Source organism: Salmo salar, chromosome 02, assembly GCF_965601325.2.
Source record: "Salmo salar chromosome 02, fSalSal1, whole genome shotgun sequence".
NCBI lineage: Eukaryota > Metazoa > Chordata > Actinopteri > Salmoniformes > Salmonidae > Salmo > Salmo salar.
This window is the reverse complement of record NC_138292.1, coordinates 5,640,686-5,652,679: the sequence shown is the minus strand read 5'-3', so window position 1 is coordinate 5,652,679 and position 11,994 is coordinate 5,640,686. Positions and strand designations below refer to the sequence as shown.

General features: G+C 43.6%; 1 protein-coding gene across 1 annotated transcript in view; it reads left to right on the top strand.

The window, feature by feature from the left end:
- Positions 1 to 3,461: 3,461 nt before the first annotated feature.
- Positions 3,462 to 11,994, top strand: part of LOC106597885 (autotaxin) — a 55,498-nt gene continuing 46,965 nt past the window's right edge. Inside the window, exons 1-6 of the mRNA XM_082968538.1 lie at positions 3,462 to 3,719; positions 3,941 to 4,046; positions 7,465 to 7,620; positions 7,975 to 8,100; positions 11,451 to 11,511; positions 11,649 to 11,746. Of these exons, the coding sequence (XP_082824664.1) occupies positions 3,690 to 3,719; positions 3,941 to 4,046; positions 7,465 to 7,620; positions 7,975 to 8,100; positions 11,451 to 11,511; positions 11,649 to 11,746 (577 nt within the window). The 5' untranslated portion in view covers positions 3,462 to 3,689. The remainder of the gene's footprint in view (positions 3,720 to 3,940; positions 4,047 to 7,464; positions 7,621 to 7,974; positions 8,101 to 11,450; positions 11,512 to 11,648; positions 11,747 to 11,994) is intronic.

Genomic DNA, 11,994 nt, shown 5'->3' with positions numbered 1-11,994 from the left:
TAGTTAGGGTATAACTCACACCAGGGTATAACTCACTCCAGGGTTAGTTAGGGTATAACTCACTCCAGGGTTAGTTAGGGTATAACTCACACCAGGGTTATTCAGGGTATAACTCACACCAGGGTATAACTCACTCCAGGGTTAGTTAGGGTATAACTCACACCAGGGTATAACTCACACCAGGATTATTCAGGGTATAACTCACACCAGGGTATAACTCACACCAGGGTTATTCAGGGTATAACTCACACCAGGGTATAACTCACTCCAGGGTTAGTTAGGGTATAACTCACTCCAGGGTATAACTCACACCAGGGTTAGTTAGGGTATAACTCAGTCCAGGGTTAGTTAGGGTGTAATTCACTCCAGGGTTAGTTAGGGTATAACTCACTCCAGGGTTAGTTAGGGTATAACTCACACCAGGGTTAGTTAGGGTATAACTCACACCAGGGTTTGTTAGGGTATAACTCACACCAGGGTTAGTTAGGGTATAACTCACACCAGGGTTAATTAGGGTATAACTCACACCAGGGTTATTCAGGGTATAACTCACACCAGGGTATAACTCACACCAGGGTTATTCAGGGTATAACTCACACCAGGGTATAACTCACTCCAGGGTTAGTTAGGGTATAACTCACTCCAGGGTATAACTCACACCAGGGTTAGTTAGGGTATAACTCAGTCCAGGGTTAGTTAGGGTGTAATTCATTCCAGGGTTAGTTAGGGTATAACTCACTCCAGGGTTAGTTAGGGTATAACTCACTCCAGGGTTAGTTAGGGTATAACTCACACCAGGGTTATTCAGGGTATAACTCACACCAGGGTTAGTTAGGGTATAACTCACACCAGGGTATAACTCACACCAGGGTTAGTTAGGGTATAACTCACACCAGGGTTAGTTAGGGTATAACTCACACCAGGGTTAGTTAGGGTATAACTCACACCAGGGTTAGTTAGGGTATAACTCACACCAGGGTTGGTTAGGGTATAACTCACACCAGGGTTAGTTAGGGTATAACTCACACCAGGGTTAGTTAGGGTATAACTCACTCCAGGGTTAGTTAGGGTGTAACTCACACCAGGGTTAATTAGGGTATAACTCACACCAGGGTTAGTTAGGGTATAACTCACACCAGGGTTAGTTAGGGTATAACTCACACCAGGGTTAGTTTTGGTATAACTCACACCAGGGTTAGTTAGGGTATAACTCACACCAGGGTTGGTTAGGGTATAACTCACACCAGGGTTAGTTAGGGTATAACTCACACCAGGGTTATTCAGGGTATAACTCACACCAGGGTATAACTCACACCAGGGTTATTCAGGGTATAACTCACACCAGGGTATAACTCACTCCAGGGTTAGTTAGGGTATAACTCACTCCAGGGTATAACTCACACCAGGGTTAGTTAGGGTATAACTCAGTCCAGGGTTAGTTAGGGTGTAATTCACTCCAGGGTTAGTTAGGGTATAACTCACACCAGGGTTAGTTAGGGTATAACTCACTCCAGGGTTAGTTAGGGTATAACTCACACCAGGGTTATTCAGGGTATAACTCACACCAGGGTATAACTCACTCCAGGGTTAGTTAGGGTATAACTCACACCAGGGTATAACTCACTCCAGGGTTAGTTAGGGTATAACTCACTCCAGGGTTAGTTAGGGTATAACTCACACCAGGGTTATTCAGGGTATAACTCACACCAGGGTATAACTCACTCCAGGGTTAGTTAGGGTATAACTCACACCAGGGTATAACTCACTCCAGGGTTAGTTAGGGTATAACTCACTCCAGGGTTAGTTAGGGTATAACTCACACCAGGGTTATTCAGGCTATAACTCACACCAGGGTATAACTCACTCCAGGGTTAGTTAGGGTATAACTCACACCAGGGTATAACTCACACCAGGGTTATTCAGGGTATAACTCACACCAGGGTATAACTCACACCAGGGTTATTCAGGGTATAACTCACACCAGGGTATAACTCACTCCAGGGTTAGTTAGGGTATAACTCACTCCAGGGTATAACTCACACCAGGGTTAGTTAGGGTATAACTCAGTCCAGGGTTAGTTAGGGTGTAATTCACTCCAGGGTTAGTTAGGGTATAACTCACTCCAGGGTTAGTTAGGGTATAACTCACTCCAGGGTTAGTTAGGGTATAACTCACACCAGGGTTATTCAGGGTATAACTCACACCAGGGTTAGTTAGGGTATAACTCACACCAGGGTATAACTCACACCAGGGTTAGTTAGGGTATAACTCACTCCAGGGTTAGTTAGGGTGTAACTCACACCAGGGTTAGTTAGGGTATAACTCACACCAGGGTTTGTTAGGGTATAACTCACACCAGGGTTAGTTAGGGTATAACTCACACCAGGGTTAGTTAGGGTATAACTCACACCAGGGTTATTCAGGGTATAACTCACACCAGGGTATAACTCACACCAGGGTTATTCAGGGTATAACTCACACCAGGGTATAACTCACTCCAGGGTTAGTTAGGGTATAACTCACTCCAGGGTTAGTTAGGGTATAACTCACACCAGGGTTAGTTAGGGTATAACTCACTCCAGGGTTAGTTAGGGTATAACTCACACCAGGGTATAACTCACACCAGGGTTAGTTAGGGTATAACTCACACCAGGGTTAGTTAGGGTATAACTCACTCCAGGGTTAGTTAGGGTATAACTCACTCCAGGGTTAGTTAGGATATAACTCACACCAGGGTTAGTTAGGGTGTAACTCACTCCAGGGTTAGTTAGGGTGTAACTCACACCAGGGTATAACTCACACCAGGGTATAACTCACACCAGGGTTAGTCAGGGTATAACTCACACCAGGGTTAGTTAGGGTATAACTCACACCAGGGTTAGTTAGGGTGTAACTCACTCCAGGGTTAGTTAGGGTATAACTCACACCAGGGTATAACTCACACCAGGGTTAGTTAGGGTATAACTCACACCAGGGTTAGTTAGGGTATAACTCACTCCAGGGTTAGTTAGGGTAGAACTCAGTCCAGGGTTAGTTAGGGTATAACTCACTCCAGGGTTAGTTAGGGTATAACTCAGTCCAGTCTGGAGCAGACTAGGAGCAGGCAGCACTCAGCAGAGAATCATGGTTCTTTGGAAATTGGTCCTGTTAGGTTTCATGATTCATGCAAATGCGTCGTGTGTGTCCTCATGTGTCCCTTTCCGTTTACAATGAGAACTTATGTTTTGCGTATAGGCTACCATGACTATTATGCGTTTATTACTGGTTCTCAGAAGTTTTCAGGGCTTTCAGCAAGGAGGTTTTACTCTCCTTTTGTATTCCAAATCATTTGCAGTACAAGGGGATGATGATGATAATTTCAAAGTGGCGACCGATTTGAAAAGTATCAAAGGGTATTGTTATGCGTTCACCGGGGTGGTCTCCACTTGCGTTCATTGTTTAGTATCCTACCGCGCACTGCGCGCAGTAAAATTAAACGGCAACATAAGCACTTTTACTTGATTTATTGTATTTAGAGCTGGAAGGAAGCTCCCTTTGGCACCATGAACAGGTGTTCATAAAACTTGGCCACCCCACAGTTCTTGCGCTCAGTCTGGGTGATAGTCGGGGTGCAGTCAGGACGCACGGTAACGGACCGAATAGGGACTACTGAGATAAACACATGAATTCTGTAGGACGGACCTGACATAATGGGGAAATATAAGATATCATTTAAACAGGTATGATGGAAATTACCAAAGATGGTTTAGAATCTCTGTGATATTACAATGTAGGATGTTAAAGAGAGAATACCTGGGTTATGATGGATTGTTATGGCGTGTTCCGCTATATTTACGGTGGGAGACTTGTCGTCAACGCCTCATATCTTTCACCTTTCATTTTATGTGACAATCTTTTGTAGAATTGTATCATTTATCTGTTGTTTCATTCATTTTCAAAGATGTTCTGTGTCCTCTCCATCGTCTGTGGTTCGGATATCTGCTCGGGGTATGTTTATGACCGTCCTGAAAGGTCTGTAGAGGAAGCTGCTTCATCAAGGACCGACAGTAAGCAAGATTGGACAACTGTTTTGCATGAAATATATATATTTTTCTGGACCACCATCTCTCCCTTTCTCTCTCTCTCTCTCTCTGACAATAGTTGATGGGTATTATTATTGATGGGTATTATTGTTGTCTATTACATTGTTAATTTATTTGTATTTTTGTATAATGACATATTGGGACAAGGTGTTCTGCACTAACATTATGCATGGTATGCTGCAAGCACAGCAGAATCATTTTCTCTTTAATTTAGTTACCAAAATAAGCTTTACAGTATATTTTGAAAAAGCCTTTATGTATTTTGGCTGTAAATGTATATAAAGCCAACTTTCCTTTTGCCATTTTAAACAAGTCAGACAGAAAACTGTCTTTGATTCCAGAGGCATTAAACTAACTCTTAAACTGACTTAGCGGCAAAGCAATCAATCATTCAACAGTCTGTAGACTAACATGGAATCCATTTACCTTCTAAATGATCTTTAAACATGAGTAACCTACATGATATGGAACTTACTGTTCCCTTAGGTAACTGTAGCGATGGAATTCAAAATGCAGTTTATTTGCAGATCATTTTCTATCAGATCTGTCTGCCAGTGCAAACAGAACTAATAAGCAAAGAGTGTTTAAATGTAACAAACTATTACTGTTGTCCTTTTCATTAGTGATTGGTCTGTTCGTGTATATTTGGGGTTTGTTTGCTCGGCTCTACCTTGTGTCAATATCAAGCGAGCTTTTCAACCGTTTCTGCTCCACATTTTCAGACCTGGTCTGCATGTAAAAACTCAGGTTTGAATTATACTGTAGGGAAACTTGCCAAAGATCTCGCGGCACAGCTGTGAAAGGACATTGTAATCTTTCTTTCTCAGGTAGTTTGTTTCCTTTCATTCAGTTCATTCACTGTGTCTGGGATGGGTTTGACATGAAGTAAATGATTAGTTCTATGCCTTAACTCATACAGCTATTCCTGTGCAGTAAAGTCAGTTTGAATCTTAACAGAATTGTTCCACGTGCTTCTCCTGGCGTTGCCCAGGTTTTCCTGCTGGAGGTTTGTTCCAGAATCTACAAGGAACATGTTATTATGTACTGTATGTTTCACTGGCTTGGTCCCTTCTGTTCCTCTCCCCAGCCGCAGGAAAGTGTTCCTTTCCCCAGCCTCAGGGTAGTGTTCCTCTCCCCAACCTCAGGGAAGAGTTTCTCTCCCCAGCCTCAGGGAAGAGTTTCTCTCCCCAGCCTCAGGGAAGTGTTCCTCTCCCCAGCCTCATGGAAGTGTTCCTCTCCCCAGCCTCAGGGAAGTGTTCCTCTCCCCAGCCTCAGGGAAGTGTTCCTCTCCCCAGCCTCAGGGAAGTGTTCCTCTCCCCAGCCTCAGGGAAGTGTTCCTCTCCCCAGCCTCAGGGAAGTGTTCCTCTCCCCAGCCTCAGGGAAGTGTTCCTCTCCCAAGCCTCAGGGAAGTGTCTCTCTCCCCAGCCTCATGGAAGTGTTCCTCTCCCCAGCCTCATGGAAGTGTTCCTCTCCCCAGCCTCATGGAAGTGTTCCTCTCCCCAGCCTCATGGAAGTGTTCCTCTCCCCAACCTCATGGAAGTGTTCCTCTCCCCAGCCTCATGGAAGTGTTCCTCTCCCCAGCCTCAGGGAAGTGTTCCTCTCCCCCGCCTCAGGGAAGAACACTTCCCCAACCTCAGGGAAGTGTTCCTCCTCCCAACCTCAGGGAAGTGTTCCTCTCCCCAGCCTCAGGGAAGTGTTGAGTAGTAGAGACATTTTTTAACCCAAATAGAACTGTCTTAGTAGCAGCTTCGGATCCATAGTGACTGAATCCATTTTCAATAGTGAAACAGAGCATGGATTCAGAGTGTACTCCAAGCTACTATTGCAATACTCTCTCAGGAAAAAAAGGTGCTACCTAGTTTTCTCAGAGTATATCTCCAGTAGATGTTAACGGTTGTCTCTCTCTCCCTGCCATCTCCCTCTGTAGATGTTAACGGTTGTCTCTCTCTCTCTCTCCCTGCCATCTCCCTCTGTAGATGTTAACGGTTGTGTCTCTCTCTCCCTGCCATCTCCCTCTGTAGATGTTAACGGTTGTCTCTCTCTCTCTCCCTGCCATCTCCCTCTGTAGATGTTAACGGTTGTCTCTCTCTCTCTCCCTGCCATCTCCCTCTGTAGATGTTAACGGTTGTCTCTCTCTCTCTCCCTGCCATCTCCCTCTGTAGATGTTAACGGTTGTCTCTCTCTCTCTCTCCCTGCCATCTCCCTCTGTAGATGTTAACGGTTGTCTCTCTCTCTCTCCCTGCCATCTCCCTCTGTAGATGTTAACGGTTGTCTCTCTCTCTCTCTCCCTGCCATCTCCCTCTGTAGATGTTAACGGTTGTCTCTCTCTCTCTCTCCCTGCCATCTCCCTCTGTAGATGTTAACGGTTGTCTCTCTCTCTCTCTCCCTGCCATCTCCCTCTGTAGATGTTAACGGTTGTCTCTCTCTCTCCCTGCCATCTCCCTCTGTAGATGTTAACGGTTGTCTCTCTCTCTCCCTGCCATCTCCCTCTGTAGATGTTAACGGTTGTCTCTCTCTCTCTCCCTGCCATCTCCCTCTGTAGATGTTAACGGTTGTCTCTCTCTCTCTCTCCCTGCCATCTCCCTCTCTAGATGTTAACGGTTGTCTCTCTCTCTCTCCCTGCCATCTCCCTCTGTAGATGTTAACGGTTGTCTCTCTCTCTCTCTCTCTCTCTCCCTGCCATCTCCCTCTCTAGATGTTAACGGTTGTCTCTCTCTCTCTCCCTGCCATCTCCCTCTGTAGATGTTAACGGTTGTCTCTCTCTCTCTCCCTGCCATCTCCCTCTGTAGATGTTAACGGTTGTCTCTCTCTCTCTCCCTGCCATCTCCCTCTGTAGATGTTAACGGTTGTCTCTCTCTCCCTGCCATCTCCCTCTGTAGATGTTAACGGTTGTCTCTCTCTCTCTCCCTGCCATCTCCCTCTGTAGATGTTAACGGTTGTCTCTCTCTCTCTCCCTGCCATCTCCCTCTGTAGATGTTAACGGTTGTCTCTCTCTCTCTCCCTGCCATCTCCCTCTGTAGATGTTAACGGTTGTCTCTCTCTCTCTCTCCCTGCCATCTCCCTCTGTAGATGTTAACGGTTGTCTCTCTCTCTCCCTGCCATCTCCCTCTGTAGATGTTAACGGTTGTCTCTCTCTCTCTCCCTGCCATCTCCCTCTGTAGATGTTAATGGTTGTCTCTCTCTCTCCCTGCCATCTCCCTCTGTAGATGTTAACGGTTGTCTCTCTCTCTCCCTGCCATCTCCCTCTGTAGATGTTAACGGTTGTCTCTCTCTCTCTCTCCCTGCCATCTCCCTCTGTAGATGTTAACGGTTGTCTCTCTCTCTCTCTCCCTGCCATCTCCCTCTGTAGATGTTAACGGTTGTCTCTCTCTCTCCCTGCCAGCTCCCTCAGACTCCCCGTGGATCAGCACGTCAGGATCCTGCAAGAACAGATGCTTTGAATTGGACGAGGCTGAACCTCCCAACTGCCGCTGTGACAACTTATGTAAAACCTATAACAGCTGCTGCCAGGATTTTGATGAGCACTGTTTGAGGACAGGTAAGCCTGAAGCCTGCCAGCCTGTCTGTCTGGGTTGGTGGTCCCCCTACTCCCTTTCATGTTCCCTCAACATGGTGGTCTTATCTCTCAGTTCAACCCCTCTCCCCAGTCCAAGTTGTACATGTTCCACAATGTTCAGTATGCTGTATTGCATCAATGTAGGGTTCCAAATGAACACACACTTTACTTCCTACTTTATCACCATCTCTGTCAGTTTCTACCTCATGTATATGACCTTATGGTAACTTGACTCATTGTTGAATGGGACAGCCTGATGCAGTTCTAATGGGTCGTTGTTACCTATGTAACATCCTTTCTCATTCATTGATTGAATAAATGATTGATTGTGTCCAGAGGGAGGTTTTGAGTGCAGTAAGGAGCGCTGTGGAGAGACCAGGAATGACCAGCATGCCTGTCACTGTTCTGAGGACTGTCTGGCCAAAGGAGACTGCTGTACCAACTACAAAACACTCTGTAAAGGTTAGACACTGATACTAGATGTCTCTCAACCTGATACTAGTGCTGCGTGTGCTTTAGCCAACCCTTCTGACTGTTGTTGTCATGACAACACCGACTCATTCAAGGGTTTTTCTTTATTTTTACTATTTTCTACATTGTAGAATAATAGTGAAGACATCAAAACTATGAAATAACACATATGGAATCATGTAGTAACCAAAAAAGTGTTAAATAAATGAAAATATATATTATATTTGAGATTCTTCAAATAGCCACCCTTTGCCTTGATGACAACTTTGCACACTCTTGGCATTCTCTCAACCAGCTTCATGAGGTAGTCACCTGGAATGCATTTCAATTAACAGGTGTGCCCTCTTAAAAGTTCATTTGTGGAATTGATTTCATTCTTAATGCGTTTGAGCCAATCAGTTGTGTTGTGACAAGGTAGTGGTGGTATACAGACGATAGACCAATTTGGTAAACGATCAAGTCCATATTATGGCAAGAACGGCTCAAATAAGCAAAGAGAAACGACAGTCCACCATTACTTTAACTTTTTAAGGTATAGGGGGCAGTATTTTCATTTTCGGATGAAAAGCGTGCCCAGAGTAAACTGCCTAAAACTCGGGCCCAGAGTCAAATATTTGCATATTATTGTTAGATTTGGATAGAAAACACTATGAAGTTTCTAAAACTGTTTGAATGATGTCTGTGAGTATAACAGAACTCATATGGCAGGCAAAAACCTGAGAAAAATCCAACCAGGAAGTGGGAAATCTGAGAATTGTAGTTCTTCTTTTGAATCCCTATCGAAACTACAGTGTCTGTGGGGTCACGTTGCACTTCCTAAGGCTTCCTAAGGCTTCCATTGGCAGCCTTTAGAAACGTGTTTCATCCTTCTCCTGTTACTGGGCAGAAAATAGGAGCTCAGTCAATGAGTGGACTGCCTGGGACCAGTGAGTTGTTTACTGTGCGGGCACATTTGGCGCGCCGCTCTTTCTTTTTCCTCTGTAATGAATACGCTATTGTCCGGTTGGAATATTATCAACATTTTATGTTAAAAAAGACCCTAAGGATGGTTGTAAACAACGTTTAACATGTTTCTACGAACGGTAATGGAACTATTTGACTTTTCGTGTCTGGATTTACGCTCGCGCGTTATGCCTTTGGATAGTGATCTGAACGCACGAACAAAACGGAGGTATTTGGACATAAATATGGAGTATTTCAAACAAAAACAACATTTCTTGTGGAAGTAGGAGTCCTGGGAGTGCATTCTGACGAAGATCAGCAAAGGTAAGAGAATATTTATAATACTAATTCTGAGTTAAGTTGACCCCAGAACTTGGCGGGTATCTGTATAGCTTGCTTTGATGGCTGAGCTATGTACTCAGAATATTGAAAAATGTGCTTTCTCCATAAAGCTATTTTAAAATCTGACACAGCGGTTGCATTAAGGAGAAGTATATCTATAATTCTTTCAATAACTGTTGTAAATTTTATCAACGTTTATGATGAGTATTTTTGTAAATTGATGTGCTCATTCACCGTAAGTTTTGGTGGGAATACATTTTCTGAACATCATGCGCCAATGTAAAATGGGGTTTTTGGATATAAATATGAACTTTATCGAGCAAAACATTTACATTTACGTCATTTAGCAGACGCTCTTATCCAGAGTGACTTAAAACATACATGTATTGTGTAACATGAAGTCCTATGAGTGCCATCTGATGAAGATCATCAAAGGTTAGTGAATATTTTAGCTGTATTTTTGGTTTTTGTGATGCATGTCCTTGCTTGGAAAATGGCTGTGTTTTTTTCTTGTGAAGTTTATGTCCTAACATAATCTAATTTTATGCTTTCGCCGTAAAGCCTTTTTGAAATCGGACAATGTGGTTAGATTAAAGAGAAGTTTATCTTTAAAATGGTGTAAAATAGTTGATTTTTTGAGAAAATGAAATTATGAGATTTTTGCTGTTTTGTATTTCGCGCCATGCTATTTCACTGGCTGTTGAATAGTGTGTCCCCCAGGTGGGACACTAGCGTCCCACGTAGCCCATAAAAGTTAAGACATGAAGTCAGTCAACTTTGAAAGTTTCTTCAACTGCAGTCGCAAAAACCATCAAACGCTATGATGAAACTGTCTCTCATGAGGACCGCCACAGGAATGGAAGACCCAGAGTTACCTCTGCTGGAGAGGATAAGTTCATTAGAGTTACCAGCCTCAGAAATTGCAGCCCAAATAAATACTTCACAGAGTTCAAGTAACAGACACATCTCAACATCAACTGTTCAGAGGAGACTGCGTGAATCAGGCCTTCATGGTGGAACTGCTGCAAAGAAACCACTACTAAAGGACACTAATATGAAGAAGAGACTTGCTTGGGCCAAGAAACACGAGCAATGGACTTTAGACCGGGGGAAATGTGTCCTTCGGTCTAGAGTCCAAGTTGGAGATTTTTGGTTCCAACCACCATGTCTTTGTGAGACGCAGAATAGGTGAACGGATGATCTCTGCATGTATATTTCCCACCGTAAAGCATGGAGGAGGAGTTGTTATGGTGTTGGGGTGCTTTGCTGGTGACACTGTGATTTATTTAGAATTCAAGGCACACTTAACCAGCATGGCTACCACAGCCTTCTGCAGCGATACACCATCCTGTCTGGTTTGCCCTTAGTGGGACTATCATTTGTTTTTCATCAGGACAATGACCCAACACACCTCCAGGCTGTGTAAGGTCTATTCAACCAAGAAGGAGAGTGATGGAGTGCTGCATCAGATGACCTGGCCTCTACAATCACCCGACCTCAACCCAATTGAGATGGTTTGGGATGAGTCAGACCGCAGAGTGAAGGAAAAGCAGCAAACAAGTGCTCAACATATGTGTGAACTTATTCAAGATTGTTGGAAAAGCATTCCAGGTGCAGCTGGTTGAGAGAATGCCAAGAGTGTGCAAAGCTGTCATCAAGGCAAAGGGTGGCTATTTGAAGAATCTCAAATATAAAATATATTTTGATTTGTTTAACAATTCTTTGGTTCCTACATGATTCCATATGTGCTATTTCACAGTTTTGGTGTCTTCACTATTATTCTATAATGTGGAAAATAGAAAAATAAAGAAAAACCCTTGAATGAGTCAGTGTTCTAAAACTTTTGACCGGTAGTGTACCTCTCTGGCTGTATCCTACACAGTGGTAGTGGAAGGTTGTATTGAACCCTCATATTGTATTGGTTGTACAAGTAATATGTATATTGTGGCTGATGTTTGTGTATATAGTACATTTTATGTTTAGGTTTTCAATATATCACAAACTGTTTCTGCATATTGGTTGTATTGAACCCTTAATTGGACCACTTTCTTTGGAAGGGGACACTACTTGGTTGCAGGATGACTGTGAAGACATTAGAAGCCATGAATGTCCGTCTGGGTAAGAGACCATATTCACACACTAAAGACCTTTTTATAATTTTTTTTTTTTTTTTTTACCTTTCACAACTATTTCACAGCGATTCACAAAAAAAACGTAAGAACATCAGAGATAGTGTCATGATGTTTTGTCCCCAGGTTTGTCCGTCCCCCTCTCATCATGGTGTCAGTGGATGGGTTCAGAGCCTCCTACATGAAGAGAGGAAGCACAGTGATCCCCAACATCGAGAAACTCAGTAAGATATTATGAATCAAAAAGGCTTCATTTGACTGGGTCTACTTAATCTATTCACTTTATTAAACTTTATTATTTAACTTTATTTAACTAGGCAAGTCAGTTAAGAACAAATTCTTATTTACAATGGAGGCCTACCCCGGCCAAACCCTAACCCGGACGACGCTGGGACAATTGTGTGCCGCCTTATGGGACTCTCAATCACGGCTGGTTGTGGTACAGCCTGGAATCGAACCAGGATGTCTGTAG